The sequence below is a fragment of the Megalobrama amblycephala genome, linkage group LG7 (genome assembly GCF_018812025.1).
Source record: "Megalobrama amblycephala isolate DHTTF-2021 linkage group LG7, ASM1881202v1, whole genome shotgun sequence".
Classification (NCBI taxonomy): Eukaryota; Metazoa; Chordata; class Actinopteri; order Cypriniformes; family Xenocyprididae; genus Megalobrama; species Megalobrama amblycephala.
Window position 1 is genome coordinate 36,122,864 of NC_063050.1, and position 20,661 is coordinate 36,143,524.

Here is a 20,661-nt window from a genome sequence, read left to right on the forward strand (position 1 = left end):
CACAATTCAGAAATGCTATAGTGTTCATTGAGAAAGAGTATCGAAAAGTTGTTGCAAGATATACAAATCTGATTGTGAATGTGTGTCATGTTAACTTTGTTCATCTCAGATATCCTTATTCAAACATTTTGGTCAAAATTAGATCTTTAAGTCACTATGGAATCAAAATTGACAAACTGTTTTCATGGAATATTTATAAATCATTTATCTGTGTACATCCTTATTTTTTTCAAAACATTAAACATTCCCCCTCCCCCTTGCAGCAACATCTCTTCTCTGATGACGTGTGCACCAGCATAAGGACTGGGCTATAATCCAGCAACCTGTCACTGACATGAAACAATTGCAGCAATTAGCAAAGAACAACAATCTAACAATCCAACGATTCATCAATCCAATCAATTCTCGATGCACAAAATCAAGTCCCGCACTACAAGTCAATCTGATATACACTGATGCGCCAAAACATGATGACCAGTCACAGATTAAGTGATTATCGTTGATCATCTCCTAACAAGGTCATATATTATGGTCTGGGTAGATTAACAAACAATAGGTTCTCGTAATCAACGTGTTGAATGCAGGAGAACTGGGCAGGAGTAAAGATCTGAGCGACTTTGACAAGGGCCAAACTGATGACTAAGTCAGAGTATATCTGAAACGGCAAGGCTTGTGGATTGCTCCCTGTTAGCAGTGGCAAATATTTACCAACAATGGTTCGAGGAGGGATAAGGAGACAGGGTGTTGGGTGCCCAAGGCTCAGCGATGCACGAGGGCAACAAAGGCTATCCCATTTGGTCTGAGCCAACAGAAGGTCTACTCTACTGTGGCACAAGTCACACATAATTTTAATGATTGTTATGGTTTCCAATCAGAGTGCATATGACAACCCCTGTCCACCTACAAGTGTCGGAACTGGACCTTGGAGTAGTGGAAAAAGGTTGCCTGGTCCGATTAGTTCCATTTTCATTTACATCACATGGACCTGAGGAAGTGATGGCACCATCCCTTCCCCAGTGGACTGGACAATGACAAGCCAGTGCCCAGAACCCATAGTGCTCCCCCCGTATCCCTGGCTAGAATAGTAACCATGCGAGAGTGAGGAGACTGGGTGGTGGAGGGATGCAGAAAACTGTTGAGGACCTTTCAAATTACCTGTCCTATATATATATATATATATATGGCTCATCTCGCACTGATTGGATAGGTAATTTGAAAGTTCCTCCCGAACTTTGTTAATAAAACATGGTTTGAACAACATGATGAAGAGTTCAAGGGGTTGCTCTGACCTCCAAATTCCCCAGATCTCAATCCAATTGAGCATCTGTGGGATGTGCTGGACCAACAAGTTTGATCCACGGCAGCTTCACCTCACAACCTACAGGACTTGAGGGATCAAACGTTTTGGCTGCAAACGTTTTGGTGACAGATACCACAGGACACCTTCGCAATTTCCATTGCAATGCCGACTTTAGAAGGTACCATAAATTTGGCATTCACAAGTTGAGACAATTTTAATGTTTCATATTGCTTTTCAATGTTGTCTAGGAAAGAAGCTCACTAGAATTTAAGACATTTGAGCCTTCACATGCGCACCTTTAAAGCGCAGAAAATACAGGCATCGCCCAAGCAGAAATGGCCAGATAGGTGTCGTAGACTCCTCCTGAATATGTCAAGCTGCCAAAGAACCTGTAAGAAAAATTGGTCTTTAGTTTGTTTATAATCAGCCTGTCATAGTGAACGATGTTCAATCTTTTTGCATCCTTAAGGCCTGTTTACACCAAGAATGATAACTATAAAGATAACTATAACGATAACCATATTTGCTTCCACACCAACTAACAATAATGGTCTGTTTATTCTAAGCTTGCAAGCGGTGGTTTCAAAGTTTGTACAACATGTCATTGAACATGTTTTAGCTGTTCTTGTTGCTGTTTAACCAGCAGATGAGGAGCATACTGTTTTGAGTGAATCTAGCTAGTGTAATCGATCTAATCTAACAGTGTATTTAGCTGACGTAGTCAATATAATGGAATTAAAACAACACCTAGTCTTTTTCCACTGCAACTTTAAATGAAGCCAGACAATGTTTTCAAAACTAGCGCTGGATACCTGAGGTAATTTTATGTTCTGTTTGCTAGCCTGGCATAATGACCCCACCTCTGTTAATAAATCTCACCATTTATTCAAAGTATATGACTGTTTTACATATTCCATTTTCTTTATAGTATCCTTGAAAAGGGGGTTTGACTTGTCAAACAGTGGTGGATTTTTCTGGACCTCGTTGATTAAAAGGTAAAAGGGAATTTTTGAAAAAATTAAAAAAAAAAAAAATTAAAAAAAAAAAAAAACATTTTGTCATTAAGTACTCACCCTCATGTTGTTCCAAACCCATAAGACCTTCATCAATATTTTGATTAAATCTGAGAGGTTTATTTTATCTCCCATAGAAAGCAATGAAATTACCACATTAAAGATCCAGAAAAGTAGTTAAATAGTCAACGTGACAGTGGTTTAACCTTAATGTTATGAAGCAACGAGAATACTTTTTTTTGCTCAAAAACAAAACAAAAATAACTTTATTCAACAATTTCCTCTCTACCGTCATTCTCTTACGCAGTTCATGTTAAAAACACATTGCAGAGTTTCCGTGTTCAGAACGCCAACTCTGTATTAGCCGGCCCCTGCGTCAGCATCACATGCATGCGTCGTGGTGCTCACGTGTACAGCGTTGGCCAATACTGAGCTGGTGTTCGGACGTAAACACGGATGCGCTGCACTGCGTCAACTGCATAGGAGAATGACAGGGTAGTGAAGAAATTGTTGAATAAAGTCATTATTTTTGTTCTGTTTTTGCGCATAAAAAGTATTCTCGTATGCTGTTTACATCCAGCGCTTTCAGGCGTCAGAACGGCGAGTCATTATTGGCCGGTATGCGTCGTGCTGCTCATGTGAACAGCGTCTGAGCCGGCGTTCTGATGTAGAACAAGGAAGCGCTTGGACGTAAACAGTGTATGAGAATGACACAGAAAAGAAGATATTGCTGAATAAAGTTGTTATTTTTTTTGTTTTGTTTTTGTGCACAAAAAGTATTCTCATCCCTTCATAAAATTAAGGTTTAATTAACCACTGCAGTCACGTTGACTATTTTAACGATGTCTTTAGTACCTTTCTGGAACTTGAAAGTAGTGGTTAAATTGCTGTCTATTAATGAGTCAGACAGCTCTCTGATTTCATCAAAAATATCTTAATTGGTGTTCCAAAGATGAACAAAGGTCTTACGGATGTGGAACGACATGAGGGTGAGTAATTAATGACAGAGTTTACATTTTACATTTACATTTACACTTACACAACCCTTTAACTATTCGTTAAATCATACACCTGCACATGCATTTAAAACCACTTCACTCACCTGCACAGCACTGTTAAGGAAGCAGCTGTTCTGGCCTGGCTCATTAAGAAGACCTTTGGTCAAAGCAAGAGAGATCATACTGCCCGGTTGGTAGGACTTGCCCAGCCCTGTTCCACTCAAGGTACCTGTACCAGCCATGTTGCCTCCAGGCTTTTTAAAAAGTTTGACCCATGCCATGAGGTTGGAGACTGGCCCTCTCCAGCAAACAACCAGAGTCAATTATTGAAGCAACTTGAGGTTGATGCATTTGTTTTAGGCAACATTAGTGCCACAGTCCCTGTACCTGACAGAGAAGGCCAACTTCACAGTGCCCTACAAAAATAGCAAAATATACTGCACTGGATTTTTTTTTCTCGATGTGCAGTATTTGACAGCACACCATTGGGATATAAGGAATCATTCAGAACAGTAGCTCTTCAGTTAATGTGATAATGTGACTTTTAGCCACAAGTTGCAGCACGTTGCTTTATCAGTCCAGCAGTTACTACGACAATGATCACACTTTGTCTCCTCTGTATGTGAGGATTCAGCTGCATCCAGGCACACTGGCAATAAGAGGATGGATGCAGATAGAAGAACAAATCCATTACTCTCCTCAGCATTTCCAGCAAAGTCAATGGAGGTCACTGAAGGGGGTCATTCATAAAGGCTCCTCAGGACAGGCACTGAAGAAGAACACTGGCTAACAAAGGAAGACCTAAAGAGAGGAAGAGACACAGAGAAGGGTTGGGGGTACAGGAGGTAAGTGATATGGGGGAAAAAAATGTTGTTAAATAGAAAGCTACTTCAGATTACTACAGTATAGCCATTTTACTGAACTCTGGTGTTATTACAATTAAGAGCCATATATTTGGTTTTAAATCATACTCAGCAGTTACCAACTGCATTTCATGACAGGATGGTTTGTTCTTTTAAAACTCTATGCCACAACAAAGCCATCTGAATTCTTGAGAGTTTACACAACACGATCTCGTGGTAATTTTACATTTGGGCGAATTGGTAGGGAATTCGTAAAACCTGCTTATGGCCCACTGATGAGTTTAGGGGTGGGGTTATGGTGATCATTATGTATTAAATCATACAAATTCACCAAAACATAAAACAATAAAATGTTTCACATGAGATTTGTTTGGTATACCCTATGATCTTAAGGTCTATAGGTCAATAGTTCCTAAAATAGTTCCTGACTGCTTAACGTTTTACTGGTTGAGCTCAGAAAGAATATCCAGGCCAAGTCCAAACATTTTATTAGACATTATCTCTGGTATTCACCTCAGTGTTGAGAGGCACAATGACCATGCAAGATAAAATATCAAAACAGCTACTCTAATGGTCATTAGTAAGCAACCTATAAAAGAGTACTACCGAAAACAAGATAGGCTACCAAGAACAAAACTAAAATATAGCTGTAAGCAGCTACTGTAAAGAAGTACATGACATGGACTTTTTTTTTTGTGTGTTTATAATTAAACTGATCCATTACTGTACTTTAAAGGGCTTGGTTATTTTGCATGGTTGACTTTTATCCATAAAATTTTTTTTTAAAAATCTCTCTTTCTGAAAACTGTACAGTTTAGACATCCTGCTTTAGCATTCTTCTTTCACTGTGTTGAGAAATGCTGACTGAAAAATCAAACCACTCCCACTAACTTGTTTCATTTTAAATAATGGTATTACATTTTAACGTATAGTTCCATTAAAACAAATCCAAAAAAAAATTGTTAAAAGAGCAATACATACAAACTGTTGTAAAAGCAAGTCTTTCCACATTAACACATTAAGCAACATCAAGCACATTCTTTTATACTGTATTTGCCACACAAAATCACATGGCAATGATATGATTTTGCATTAAGATATGATACTTTTTTCTAATATGCAATTAAAATGTTCTATAAAAAAATCAAGCTACTTTTTCTTTGTTCTTGTGTTTTTTTAAATGAACTCTCCTGCACAGCTTGTACTTCGACACCTCTCAAACTCATTAAACATGAATGACAGATGCTTGACATTTAAAGGGTTAGTTCACCCAAAAATGAAAATTCTGTCATTAATTACTCACCCTCATGTCGTTCCACACACGTAAGACCTTCGTTCATCTTCGGAACACAAATTAAGATATTTTTGATAAAAACAATATTGTCACTTCATAAAATTAAGGTTGAACCACTGCAGTCACGTTGACTATTTTAATATGTCTTTAGTACCTTTTCGGAATTTGAAAGTGGTGGTCTGTCTATTGAGGAGTCAGAGAGCTCTTGGATTTCATCAAAAATATCTTAATTTGTGTTCCGAAGAAGAGAAAATGGGTTTGGAAAAACATGAGGGTGAGTAATTCATGACATAATTTTCATTTTTGGGTGTACTAACCCTTTAAGTCTAAACACAATTCATGTTTCCCAAAAATGTTAGAAAAGACTTTTTTTTTACACATTTGTTTACACATGTAAAGACATTCGTATTGTATTTGTTATTATTAAAGTGACTACTGTTTATTATTTTACTTTGAACTGCAGTAATCAATGGCAGCATTTGCATCCAGCCTTTTCATTTGGCTATGAGGAAAAGTTTGGCTGTATCATGACTGTGTAAGGAAATATGACTGTTTTTTAGTGCTAAGGGGCAATCCTCTACCCAAAGCCCTTGTGGCTAGGGTCAGGATGAATGTAGAACTTGTTGCCGCAGTGTCGCAGTATATTACTGTAAATGCTGGACCATTGCCATGGCTACTGCATGAAGATGATGGGCTGTAGGCAAACTGCAGCACTGTTGCTGAATTTCTGCCTCTACATAGTTCATTCTAAAAACACATAATTTCTAACAGCATTATGATTACAACAAACAATGAAGGGTTTTCTGAAGAATTTGTGGTTATCACAAGAACTTGAATATTTACTCTAGAGAATACTCTGGAGTTGACCGGTGTAAATACTGTGGCAAAGCTCAGTGTATTTAATTGATTTGCAGCTATTCTTCATCATGAAACAACAGTGCATAGAACAATAGCTATTCTGTTATTTTTATGTTTATATTTTAATCGACACAGTGAAAAAAAACTGTCAGAAAAACAAAAATCGTGTCTATATGAGCTCATTTGACATTAAAAAGCGCATTAAAACACTTCAGAATGTCATTCACTTTGTGACAGTCAGTCTATACAGCCATTAAAAACAGTGCTTTCTCCCTTTAAGTAATTATAAAACAGATTTCATTAGTATGTTGTCTTGTAAAAGTATTTGCATAACATGAGATGATAAACAAAAGCAGAAATGCGCTCAGCATGCCGTTACACCTGTTACTGCGCATGCGCATCAGGTGACCTGCTCTATGCAGCATTTTGGGGCATTAGAACGCGCCTATGATGCCCTAAAATGTTGTTCATGTAGGCAGCTAACTAGGTTTTGAGACACAGTCGTTAATAAACAAGCACAGCTCACTTACACGTGTCCGGTATATTTGTATTCAAATCCTGCTTTTAGAAGCGTGTTTATCCATATGCATAAGGAGCTGAGTTCATTGTGCGCGTCCAGCTCAAGTTACTTGCTGTCGGAATCCCTCATTGCTCAGCATGTCATAAAGCGCAGTAAATCCATATGGTCAAAGATCCTCTTCCAGGCCTAAATACAATAACACCGCAGCGCTGTGTCCATGTTCATGCATTCCTGCTCCTCCACACTCATCAACATGAGGGTTTATCCGTTCAGGTCCTGAGCTGGAGATTATTCTGATGGATGTGGAGTTAGACGCGCTGACTCCGCCCCACATATTCCGCTACACTATTTACTGTCATTCCGCAGGAATAACCCGCGTGTTTGGAGGGTGTGGATTCAGTCATATTCTCACGAGACTAAGCAAAACACCCGATGTGACATTTAGATTGTTGTGCAGTACTGGTCAATACAGTGTTTGGTGCATGACAAACAACATTTTAAAGAAAAAAAAAAAGTGTATTAATATTATATTATCATATAATTATATTATCATATAATATTAATATTATCATATTACTGTCGCATTTTACGAAATTTGTGACTAGAACAGATACGATAGTCTACCCCAGGATTTAAAACAGTGTGACGTGGATGACCTCAGAGATATTAACAAAAATGTATGCAACAATAAACCAATTCTACGCAAAATAATAACCTATGCGCAAAATCATATGACTCAAAGGTGATGAAATATGTTGGCCTATATATATAGTATACATGTGTGTGTGTGTGTGTGTGTGTGTGTGTGTGTGTGTGTGTGTGTGTGTGTGTGTGTGTTATTGTGATTTATGAGGACACAAATTTGTATAATGACATGGGTATTACGGTGGTATTATGACATAAACATGAAATATGAGTCATCATATTTAAAATAGATTTAAAAACATACTAAACAATGTTTTAAAAAATGAAAAAATGTAAAAAATTTAAAAATGCAGAATGTTTTCAAAACATTCTGCATTTTTACATTTTTAGTGTAGGGGATAGAATGTACAGTTTGTACAGTAAAAACCATTACGCCTATGGAATGTCCTCACTTTGATAGCAAAACAAACCTGTGTGTGTGTGCGTGTCAGACAAGATTTTGATGTTCTTTTTTTTTTTTTATCTCCCACTGAAAAATGACCGTAATATACACAGATAATGTTTGTCTTGTCCTTTATGTTTTGAAAGACAGTGCAGTACACTTAGCCTACAGTTAATATACTGCCTCATCTTATATGACTCTGAGTATTATCTATATTTTGCTGACTATAATTAGCATTTGTTGGTCATTGTTGTGTGAATAATGAGGTGGAACCAGGCTGCAAGCAAGAACTTCCTTAACAGATCACAGGAATATTCCATCCACCTTAAAAAAGTGTCAGTCACTGCATTTAGCTTGTGCACTAATGATATCAACTAAGAGAAAATGCCTTAACTGCAAGTCTACAGATGGATCTACCATTTAAAAGGTAATTCGTTTTTTAAAAAAATGCAGAAATCTGGTTTTGAACACCTGGGATAATAAATCAGTTTTTGTTGTTATTTAGGGTTCTTAGGGTATATTTCTGATATAGATTATTTAATGGTCTTTAAGTATTCTAGTGTAAAATAGCTAATGTTTTTCAATGCACATTTTATTAAAGAGCTCGAAGGAAGCATTTGCTGACTGTCTGGAAGTCTTTGTGTTTACTGTAACTGTAGCACAGGGAGTGTCAAATTCAAGGCTACTTATGACTCCTTTAAATATAGCCAGTGTCAGAGGATATGTCTGTGTGCTATGTCTCAGGGTAAGTGAGACAGATTCTTCCAGAGACTGTTTTGGATGATGATGATTTAGTATAGACTGTATGGGTGAAAACACCATGCAGAAAATTATTATTATTTTTGTTGTTGACCATGTTATTAAAATGATGACAGAAATGTGAAATAAATATGCAATTTATTTGTACAATACAAGCAAATGTTCTAACACTGTTAATAATTTTTCATATATATATATATATATATATATATATATATATATATATATATATATATAGTACAACATTTCAGGAACTCAACACATTATATTTACATGGTTGTTTCACCCATTGCAATTTAATTTCAGATTTTAAATGAATGATTTTTAAAAGCTTTATGGGATTTTCTGTAACCTAGAGTGCAAAATATTTAATCACAACATAAAAAATTATAACCTCAAATTATGTGATGCTGTACTAAATATATTACTGATAAAGATGTTTGCAACATTAGAAAACTGATGATGTTTCACAGTATAACCATGCATAATGTTAGTGAAAATCACTATAACACCCTCGATGTATCAATAAATTAACTCATTGCACAAACACCACATGTATATACTTTTACTTACTGTATGCTTGTTTTGCAATTTTTACAAGGACAAAAAAAATCATTGTGCATTTATCCATAAATCAAAATTAATTTCTGTTTTTTTGAAGGTAATCAACACTGTATTATTCAGAGATTGTGGTTATAGATAATTATAACATTAAATGTAAAGTTGTAATGATCAGTGATATAGCTAAACATAGTACAATAACAGTTGCGATGCTATGTGGATTTTAACCCGACAGAAATGATTCATCCTGATGATTATTAATGCTGCCTAACATAATTATGTTTTTCCTTTTTCCCTTTTGAATCTTCAGTTTTGAGGCATCAGCTGTCCAAAAGTCACTTAAACATACAAAGAAAAGAAATAAAACACAAATCAGGCCTGCAATCAGAAGCTGACATCTACAAACACCTTATACCACAATCAAGCTCATTGGGGTTGGGGGACAAGAAGGATTCAATCAGTGTTACAGATCGTCAGACTCAGGGATCTCAAAAGGCTCCAGAGAGACAGTGGGTAAAATGAGAGGCATGCCTTCGGAGATCCATCCTTGGGCAGTCCTGTTGAAAGTGGGCCGCTTAGCTGTGGGATCCTGGAGCTCAGGGAATCGAGGAGCATTCAAGTCTACCTCTGGAAGCTTGAAGGTGATCCCTCGTGGAGCTTTTTCGAAACCACCAAATGGTGTAGCCACTCTGAGAAACAGAGATTTTGGACAATTTTCATGGATATAGACCTATATAAATGCATTTACTAAAATTAAAATGAAACTAAATATAACATTTCTGTACATTTTTATTTTGTGAAATAATTTTATTTTATGATGAAAAATATGACATCAAATTGATCAGGGATAGGTACATATATCCCTATATATCCTGTATATTGATTGTAAAAAAAAAAAATAAAATAATAATAATAATAATATTTAAAACTCACTGTCATATATAGTTTTATGACCAATTTGACCAAAAATTGACCAAGAAATTCAGGTTTCAAATTTTCAGCAAATTTTAGGGCATGAATACATTTTTCAGATATGAAGATTGAGACTGCACCTCCTGTTCTTCTCCTCAGGATGGTGCTGTGTACCTCAGATACAATATTACAGAACTGAACATATACACTTGAATAACTGTACCATTTTCAACAGTGTGTCATACATTAAATATTGTTACAATGTAACAATGTTAACTGTCATTAAACTATATTTAATAATAAATATGATAACTTTAAAATAAACCAACACATCGTAAAAAAAAAAAAAAAACACTGCATTTGCATTTTCTAAAATTAAAATGAATTTTTGTTGGAAACAGTATTTGCATGATGGCATTAAGAAAAAACAATACAATACCTATTAAAGCTTTTGTAGTCAGGCAGCTCTGGTTTAGGCTCGGGCACTGGCATGTGAACTTTAAGTGTTTCGGCCAGTGTGGGGTCATTGATGATGGCTTCTTCCCAGGGGGAGTGGTAGGATTTTGGCATAGCTGTGGCATTGAACCTCTCTGGAGGAATGTTTGTCAAGGGACCACCATATCCTGCAAAACATTTTCTGCTGCTTTGACTTTGATTGCATGTTATCATTAGATCCGGTGAAATTATGGATATAGCGTAGCCCTCTGCAAAGAATATCTTATGTAGAACACCATATAAATTGAAAATTATTGACCTAAATGGAGATGAAAGAAATGGAACTAAACTGAATCGGGGAGATTAAAACTGGACTCAAACAGAATTAACTGCACCATACTGCACTTTAATAAACCTAACAAACTTAAAAATCCAGTTTTGTCTTGGATTTAGTAGCACAATACAACCTTCAAGTTTATGTTAAAGCAAATGCAGCATCCATTTATTGAGTGATTAATTAACTAAAAATAGAAAGTAAGTTGGGTGTGTCGTGTGCTGTCGCTATCATATATTCTTTTCACTCTCTCTGATTCCTTTGCACCTACTCTAGATGATACAAGGCTTTGTAAGTATCTTAGCATGTGAGGGTGGATAACAAGCAAGAGTACTGCAATCCTCCTGACTCATCTGCCATTATGACATCCATTAATAATTCACATAAACCATTTTTATTGTTCAAATGAAATAGTTTTGAAATAAAATGTGTTCTAAAACACAATTCTCGTTTTTGTTACCAAATTATCTATACGATTTAACTGCGCATTATAAACATTGGTGAATTTTACATACCTGGTGCAATGTCCTCTGGGTTTGCTGGGTTTCTGGGATCTGGTGTGTTTGGTGGTGTTTTTGATGCAACATCTTTATTTTCTGAGTTTTCTGCATTTGCTTGATTTTCATTCTGAAACAAAATGTCAATTTCAATTTGGACATAGCTCATAGTGCATGTGTAGCAAGACATAAAAAGACTAAACAATCAGAATGTTTTTTATTTTCAAATAATTTCACATTGTAGATAAAGTGGCATGAAAGTGACATTGTTCCACAGTTAAAATTGCACTGTGAAAGCACTCTCTTTTTTTTGGCAGCAGTTTCTCCAATGGTGAAGTTGGGTAAACTAAACCACATTTGAAACAGATTAAAATGTCTGTGTACATAATGCTTGATTTCCAAAAAGTGCACTCTTTAACACTCTATGTTAAAAAATATTAAATAAAAGACACTTTTAGGCCCAAGAATTCCATGGAGGATTTTAAAAGTTGTCAACACCACTGATTTCAAATAAAATAGTTAGGATCACAACATGTCACAGCCTAGATTTCCACAGAATCATTACATCAAGAGCCCATCACTACCATTGTGTCACAGCACTGACAGTCTTTTCTCAAAGTCGTCATGAAATCAAAATTAGCCCTATTTACTTTGTTAGTGCATATTACTAGTCTTGTGGTGAACAATTCATTTATGCATGTTAACACACAGAAAAAAAAATGCTTGTTGTGGTCATCTTTAATCAAAATCTGAAAAGTTACTTCTCTGATGATGATCCGTTTGACAGCTTGGGTTGAAAACGCTTAAACCACTCCCCTCCAACCATTAGTCTGCTATGAGCCAGAGATGGAGAGGAGGAGCGCTAAAGTAAAACCCCGCCCTCTATTCAATATTCTGTTTCACTTGGAAATATGTCACAAAACTGGAGAAAACTCATTTGCAATTTCAGGTTCACGGGGACTTAAAAAAAATAGATTTTCTGTTTAAACAATTCACTTATAACAACTCTTCACTTTAAAATAATTCATTTTGGTAGCAATTATGAGATACTGTAGCTTTTGCATTTGCATACATTACATAATATATACATTTATATATAAGTTATGAATACTTGTGTACAGATTTAATTTATGTATAAATGCATTTTGGCACACAGTGGTAAACATGAGCACACACACACACACACACACACACACACACACACACACACGCACACTTGAACAGTGATAAATGAAGTAGGTTGTCAGGGACGCCTGGCAGTGCTGACCCTTAAGAAGGAACATTTGGAAGGACACAGGGCACGTGGCATTTGCTATCTTCCATGTGTGGCTGCCATTCATTCAGCTGAGAACACATGCTTGCTTTACCAACTAACAAAGTAACCACACATACAGCAGTTCAAACAAGCATATCACAATTATATAACAGACTAGTCTTAGGCTCAGTGTCAGTGATCAAGTGACAAATTAAACATCAAATTAGATACCTGAGCCATTTTTATCACATCAGGAGTAGGTTAGATATAACATTGCATTTGTATCTTTTTCTTTGAACTGTTGTACTGATTTATACACAATAAAAGCAAATAGACTTCATTATGCATGGAGGCTCAAGCCAGTGTATTTGTGTAGATGCTACTTACATTTAAAATTGTATTGGCTTCATTCTGAATGCTTTCAAATGTGTATTTCTCTGATCTCCGCTGTCGCATCTTAAAAAGGCGTGATCCTCGGTTTGACAAGAGAGAAAGTTCCTCCAGCATGATATCTTTTGGAGTGGAAAGTTTCTTCCCCAGGTCCATAGTAAAACCTGCATTAATATAACACCATTTTGTTATTACAAAATAATTCAACAGAGCCTAAATGGATTATTCAAATTGGATAATGCTTTATAATAACAACTTATGTATGTGTGTATATATATATATATTAGGGGTGTAACGGCACATGTATTCGTCCCAAACCAAATACATGTCACGGTTTGGTGCATGAAGTCACACAACGAATACAATCCAGATACAGAAGGGGGCGCACATGGTAATGCAACGTTGTGTGCTATCAGTAAAAAGTGCAGAAGAAGACGAAAAGGCAATCGATTGGTATGTTTACATGTGTTTCAATTGCAGAAAGACATCAGACAATAATAGCATTACATTGAGAATAATAGCATTACACGTAGTATTACATTTACCTCAGGCATTTATTGTCGACAGCATGTTACGGTAGTTCATTATAGAGAAATAACCTCTAGAGAGAAGCATTTCAAATATGCACTATATTAGCCTATTCATTATATTTAGCCTACTTAACTTGTTGGTAATGTCTTAATTTAATGTATGTTTAAATAAATTTGTCATGAAAACAAGTTGACAGTGATTATATTTTTAAAAAATGAATTGGAGTTGAAAATTAACGCAAAACCTGCCTTATGTGCAATTTACATGTTTTTATTATTATTATTATTTGAGTGTTGATTATTATATCAAAAAAAAAAAAAAAAAATAGCATCTGTTGTCAATTGTAACCTTTAATATTATAGTAATTTGTAAGGTCTATGTGACGAGCAGGGCGGGCGAGAGCCGTGAGGGAACGGCGCGAGGCCGGTGACGCGAGTGATAATGAGCGTCACCTGCGAGGCGTGCCGGCCTCGAGTCTCTCACGGAGGAGCTCCGGAGGCATAAAAGGAGGAGCGACATCAGTGAAGGACGAGAGAGGACCAGGCCTGGACTTTACATTATGTTTTATTATGTTTGTGTGGCCGGCAGACGTCCGCGAGGGTCTGCCGGCATTACTTTCGTTTTGTTCTTTGTTTATTTTGAATTAAACTTTTGTTGAACGTTCGCCGGTTCCCGCCTCCTTCTTCCCACATCTACTGACCTCGTTACAGTCTACCTAACTTATATAGTTTACTGAATTAGCTACATAAAATGTAATTATAATTGGATTTATTTAAACACAGAGGCACATTTGTTTAAAAAAAAAAAAAAAAAAAAGCTAATTTGTTTAATATTCTTCCCCCTGCTGTACCGAACCCGTACCGAACCGTGACTTCAAAACTGAAGTACGTGCTGAACTGTCAAGTCTATGTACCGTTACAGCCCTAATAGATAGATAGATAGATAGATATGTATATGTATATATGAACATACATGGCTCATGACATTATTACAATGTATATGGACATTAACTACTGAAGATTGATGTAAAAATGTCTGTTAATGACTTAATAATGAAATTAAAGTTATTATGAAGTGAACCTTTAAAGATGCTTCTTTTGATTCTTATTTGAATAAATACTGCATGTATACATCATGTATTCAAATAGCATTTCATATATCATGATATAACAAAACCAAAAATACAAAAAGGTTTTAGTGTTTAGATGCCTGTGTTAGAGACACATTCTATGACAGGTCACATGAAAAAACATTGAAATTTAATAGAAACTGTTAAATTCATGATAAACAGGTAAAACAGGATGGTTATGCATGTTTTATTAAAGGGAAATTATAAAAGTTGAATGCCATGTGCTATTGCTGCAGAAGCTTTTCACCTAAACTGTTGATGTTATACATCACAAGGATGATTCCAAACATAACTTGACATTTAAAAGCATTCATTTTGTGTATCATTCATTCTTATTGAATTTTTTTCAACATGGGAATGTTTGATGTTACTTAAAGCATTTAAAATGGCACATAATCTAAAAAGTTGTTTAAACAGGAGAAGCTCTCTTGTTCTTCATGATCTTTATTCTGTGCTCATTTCAGCTCCAACACAGCTGTCCTATCCCATCCTTCCAACTTTAGCCTCTGCAGAAATAGCCCATGACAATGACAGAGTGAATCCACTGGCAGGCAGCAGAACATCCACACAAGATTATTTATGGCTAGAATGAGGTTGTGGCCCTGAACCACATTCTAAATGTTGGCGTTTCACTCTGTGATGGGCAGCTACATTTTGTGCTGTGCTCTGCAATCATTCAGTGCTGATCTGAGAGCGGGTTTTGATAGAAGGTTATACCGTTGGCACCACCATGGACCTCATGGCAAAGGGCAGCTGCCTGTATCTTCCTCTCACGCACTGAAAGAGTGCTGAACTGTGACATGTTGGTTTAAATGAGAATCCCAGTAGTGCTGCAATACATAAAGGACACAGATACTTGAAGTAGAACTATCTGAAGTCCATTTATAGGATAATGTGATAAAAGTCTCGAGAGTACCTTTCTGAAAAAAAAAGAAGGTTATAAATGAGGATATAAAGACTATAGCTTTATAAATAGGATGAATTAATCTACTATTGTAACTACAATATTGTACGTTTTTATTGCTAATATGTTGCCAATCTGGATATTCAAAATATGTTGGCACTCTCATTGCAATTTAACTGAAAAATCCATTTATATAAACTTCCAATTTACTGTAGGACGTCTGTGTAAAAGGATTGCTATGGAGTTTTTCACCCTGACCATTTTAATAGAAAACAGAAAATACTATTTTAATAATTAAGACTATTATAGTAACCAAAGCAAATCCTTTAGTTGCATTAAATTCCATATTTAGGCTTTCTAAGCCACTGTAAATGTCCTTCCATAATGGTCATGAAAGCATAAAGGTGAAACTTACCCGACCTCAAGCCAAATATTTAAACAGAACAAGATAGCATATGTCTTAAAGTGATATAAATCAATGGTTATGCATGAGCTGGTGACAGAACATTGTGTCCAGGGTGTAGATTGGGTTACTGAAGCTGATCAAAGCCAATGGAAACTTTTTTGGCACAGTTCACACGGCCTTTCCATTTCATCCTTTACTTGCTGCTCTCATCAAAAACTTTAAAACGACTGATCTCTGATTTCTATTTTTATTTGTAACATTGCTAGTATTGTTTAAATTGATCTGTTATTCCTAATTAAATAGTTTGCTTTTTTTCAAGGTTATACAATAAAATTAGTCTGTTTGCATGCTTTGTATTTCTGTGGCAATAATTTTCAAATTTCATTCTGTTTTAGTCATCATTCCATTATTATGTGCACATTTATACATCATCAGCCTTCTAAATGACCCATTTAAGATATTCCAAAATACATTTCTTTGTATCTATGCTTTGTTATCATAGTTTAAGGGTCAGAACTGTCCACAAAACACAATAAAATCCCCCAATATTGTTATAACACGTCGGTTATCATTATGTCCACACAGCACACACTCAAGGAAGGCCAACTTCTTCTTACCTGTTAGAGCTGTGTTTGTCTTGAGTTCTACCTGTACAAATGTAGAGTTTACTTTTAGATAGATCGATCCGGCCTGATTTGTCTTTGTCTCGCACTGTTCTTGACTTGCACTGGGGTGGGGGTGTGTGCGGGTGTTAGTGGAACGCCAGCTTACATCAATAGGCTAATTTTAGCTGTGTTCAGCACTCAAACCTCTCACAATGCTGTAAGATGGTATGGAAGGGGGAGGGAGAATTGTATACTCAAGAATAAAGTGTACAAAAGTCTATGGGTGATTACTTTGTATGTATGTGTGTAAAAGGTGATGGGGCTTTAGTCCGTGTAATTCTGAGGCTGGGATTTTCTTGATTGTCATTTAAGGCGGGCCTTCCAGCAAATAGACCCCACTATTTCTCTTTCCATACAGAAGCATGGGCAGCATGACAATCCTGCTCTTGCCTTATTGCATAACACATGATCAGGACTCAGAACTGAGATAGCTGTCTGCTCCAAAAGGGGCAATGGATCCAAGGTAGGGAGAGGAAATGGAACATGATCATAGTCGGGTTTCTATTCAATTCTTTTGATGAGCTTTTTGGAAATGCGCATGAGAAATCCTGAATGGAAATGGTTGACATGCAAAATAAACTCTCAGAATTAACATAGACATTTAACGCGTTAGATGCAAATTATCTTGCGTTTTGTGCTAGTTAAAATGCGTGTCAAAAAGTTTTCTCTGATTCAGTTCTGATCTGGCTATGGAATTTTAGAATACCAAATTTCAGAATGATCAGAGCAACGTTTCAGATGTGTTGCTTAGTCTGAAGATTATTCCAGGGTCAGTGTATCTTTTGGTCATTGGTTTTTTTATTTAATACAGAAATCGGAAAATTAAAAAACAGCACCTTTTTAATTTTTTTTTTTTTTTTTCAAATAAAACGAAAAACAAGAATTTGGCTTGATTTTTCATTTTCGTTCAGGGGTAGAAAATGAATAAACAATTGAATATTTGATTCCTACATGTGGTCGGGAATGAAATACCCCTTTCCGCTGATTGGTCAACCAAACATTAAACCGTGCCGTCATCAGTTCTTCCGCAGTTCAGCACAGCAGAATAATAGTCCTTCCCTGCTATGGATTCATAATGCATTTATTGCAACTTTTTGTCCAATATTTAATGATCCACCTCAAGAGAGTGTACGAGTTTCTTTTTGAAGATTTTGTTCACATCTTGTGCAATATCCCAAATGTGCATAGGGCTAGCCCTAGGCCTATATTTTTCCGAATACCATTAAAGATGTGTAGGCCTATATGTGACCCATTTAAAATGTTGGGTCCCACTTTATATTAAGTGGCCTTAACTACTATGTACTTACATCAAAAAATAAGTACAATGTACTTATTGGGTTCATACTGAATTGCAAAACACTTTTTCTGCTATTGAATTGGGATACGGGTAAGGTTAGGGAAAGCTTTGGTGGTATGGGTAGGTTTAAGGGTAGGGGTTAGGTGTAAGGGATGGGTCAACAGTGTAATTATAAATGTAATTACAGAAATTAATTACAGATGTAATTACATGCAGGTGTTTTTCAAATATAAGTACAATGTAAAAACATGTATGTATATAATAAGTGCATTGTATCAAATCATTCATTTAAATGTAAGTACATAGTAGTTAAGGCCACTTAATATAAAGTGGGACCAAATGTTGTACTTATGTTATTCCAACAGCCAAATTAAGCTAATTATGTCATACATAAATTTCAGAAAACCGCTTCACAAATAAAGTTCATCAAAGTTTATATATTCTATTGTCATGTGTTTGAAATTCAAGTAAAGGTCAAATACAATAGATCATCGCCAAAACATGGCATGGACCATTTTGTAGCAGCATTTCTTCCACTTCTTAATATATTTTTTTTATACATTTAATGTGGATTATAGCAAGTCATTGATAACATTATCTGTCACGGAACAGAAGAATGCAAACACAGGTAATAACGAAACAGAGTTTATTGAAACACCAGGGAAGAACAAGGTGAGTAACATGGTGGTAGATCAATATGGTGATACTGGCAGTGAAGTGACAGTTCTTATCTGTTGTAGACGGTGTTTAGAGAAGACTGGTGAACTGGATGCTGAAGATGAAAGAAGCACTGAAGACTGGACAGTTTGAAACTGGATTGTAACCGGTAAGTATCCAAAGGTAGGTAGTCGAGTAAGTGTTCAATGTAGAACGACAAGACCAGACAAGGTAGAAATGAGGTGCATGGTTTAAATAGTGACTGCGATGGTGATTGAGTGCAGGTGGTGCTGATCAGTAGTCAGGTGATTTGGTGTGTGTGTAGGAATTTGGTGCTGAGGGTGTGGCTGACAGTACCCCCCATAAACCCCCCCTCCACCCCGACCCCCCACCCCACCCCGCGGCGGACATACCTGTCAACATTTGTAGAGATGTGAGATGACATTATTCTTCTCACCCTTCAACCAATGAACATTAAAAGGACATTTAAAAGTGTAAAAGCATCATCAAGGTACTTTCAACAGGCCATGAAAAAGCGTGATTCTTCCACAGCAACAACGGACAGATTACATATAACTATAGTGATATATACCTGTATTATGTAACGTTGCCTTAATAAAAATTTCATAAACTTCAGCATTGCGTGATACTATTTCAAAGTTATTTCCATCATTTTTACAGATAATAAATTGTATTTACCTGTGAAAATAAACCTGGAAAGAGACGTAAGGATTTGAGGAGAAAACGAGAGATTCTTCGTGCATTCCAGTGAATTATTAATGGGATATATCGTAAATTATATCGGGAGAACAGACCACAAATGTGCAGTATATGTTGTCCTTTTTCATACTATTACAGCGGTACGTTATGCAAAGGGACAAAAGAAAATAATCACGAGGACAGAAAGCAGCGACTGAAAAGAGATTTTGCCATAGATATTTTTGTTATAACATGTTACGTTAAAATACCAAGGGTTATGTTATTCTCATGATGTCTGAAAATAAAACATGAAAGAAAAATTGACAGCTCATTCAGTCAAACTGACGGATAAACTTTATTTGTAGGGCAACTAAAAGTTCATGATTTGAAACTTTTAGTTTCAGTCTTTTTGAATGGAAGTTCCCCAAACTGGAAGTGCAACCCATAAAAAAGCCTGGGAATTGTCGATGCTGCTTCGTGATAAGAAATTAAATTCCTCCGTCCAGCTGTTGTTATATTTGCAACTATATATATATATTTTTTTCTGCCGTAGCACCACCCGAGCTTTCTAATGCCATTTTTAGTGACGCTTGATTCAAATTCCCCCGTCTACCTGCGCAGATATCAACAGCGCAACCAAGTTGTAGGTTGCCAGGTTGAGGTCACAAATGGGTTCAAAATTGTATGATGTATCTATTGTGTGAGTAGGATGTGTTTCATACAAGATCTGGCAACTGGACAACCTTGGAATAATGTATTGATATTCATATAACGAGGTAGGGCCATACAAATTACGGGAGTTTCCCAGGAGAAATAACAAAACGGGAGGGGGGCGGGAGATGGGTGTGAAATATGGGAGACTCCAGGGAAAAACGGGAGTGTTGACAGGTATGGCGGTGGATGACGACAGGGATGGCCTCTGGCTCTGGGTGCTGGGCGATTGGAATGGAATTCCTCTAGCAGTGCTGGGTCCAGGATATCGTCACGAGCGCTCCAGGATCTTTCCTCCGGCCCAAACCCCTCCCAGTCAACGAGGTATTTGAGTAGGCTGCCCCGTCATCGAGAATCCAGGATGGTGTTGACTTTATAGATGTTTTCATCCGCAGGGTCCACTGGAAGAAGAATCAGAGGGTTAGTGAAGGGCTTGAGGAGTGACACATGGAAATAAGGTGTAATGCTGTAGTAAGGAGGAAGGTTTAGCCTGTAGGTGACATTGTTGATCTGCATCTGGATGGTGAAGGGACCAATATAGCGGGAACTCAGCTTGCGACAGTTGAAAGCCAGATCTTCTGCCCAG

The 20,661-nt window shown here is 36.5% G+C and overlaps 2 protein-coding genes across 3 annotated transcripts in view; both read right to left on the reverse strand.

Annotated features, from left to right (window-relative positions):
* Positions 1–7,258, reverse strand: part of usp53b (ubiquitin specific peptidase 53b) — a 35,258-nt gene extending 28,000 nt beyond the window's left edge. The window contains exons 1-3 of the mRNA XM_048197246.1: positions 6,857–7,258; positions 3,416–4,112; positions 1,597–1,689 (exon numbers count right to left, since the gene is read on the reverse strand). Of these exons, the coding sequence (XP_048053203.1) occupies positions 1,597–1,689; positions 3,416–3,592 (270 nt within the window). The 5' untranslated portion in view covers positions 3,593–4,112; positions 6,857–7,258. The remainder of the gene's footprint in view (positions 1–1,596; positions 1,690–3,415; positions 4,113–6,856) is intronic.
* Positions 7,259–8,813: 1,555 nt separating this feature from the next.
* Positions 8,814–16,812, reverse strand: myoz2b (myozenin 2b). Of its 2 annotated transcripts, XM_048197247.1 has the most exons (6): positions 16,664–16,812; positions 15,454–15,566; positions 13,074–13,240; positions 11,450–11,561; positions 10,605–10,788; positions 8,814–9,942 (listed from the first exon to the last, which is right to left on the reverse strand). In XM_048197247.1, exons 2-6 carry the CDS (start codon positions 15,536–15,538, stop codon positions 9,717–9,719), a joined length of 774 nt encoding a protein of 257 aa, XP_048053204.1. In that variant the 5' UTR covers positions 15,539–15,566; positions 16,664–16,812; the 3' UTR covers positions 8,814–9,716. The 2 variants fall into 2 exon arrangements, with proteins under 2 accessions (XP_048053204.1, XP_048053205.1); XM_048197248.1 differs by lacking the exon at positions 15,454–15,566.
* Between the last annotated feature and the right edge of the window lie 3,849 nt (positions 16,813–20,661).

Bases quoted from the DNA above. Each gene is read 5' to 3' on its own strand.
- myoz2b (XM_048197247.1), bottom strand. From the start codon at position 15,538: ATGTCACAGTTCAGCACTCTTTCAGTGCGTGAGAGGAAGATACAGGCA. The intron at 13,241-15,453 runs GTATAACCTTCT...ATATTAATGCAG, and splicing joins GGTCCATGGTGGTGCCAACG to GTTTTACTATGGACCTGGGG. The intron at 11,562-13,073 runs GTAAGTAGCATC...ATTTTGTTTCAG, and splicing joins AAGCCAATACAATTTTAAAT to AATGAAAATCAAGCAAATGC.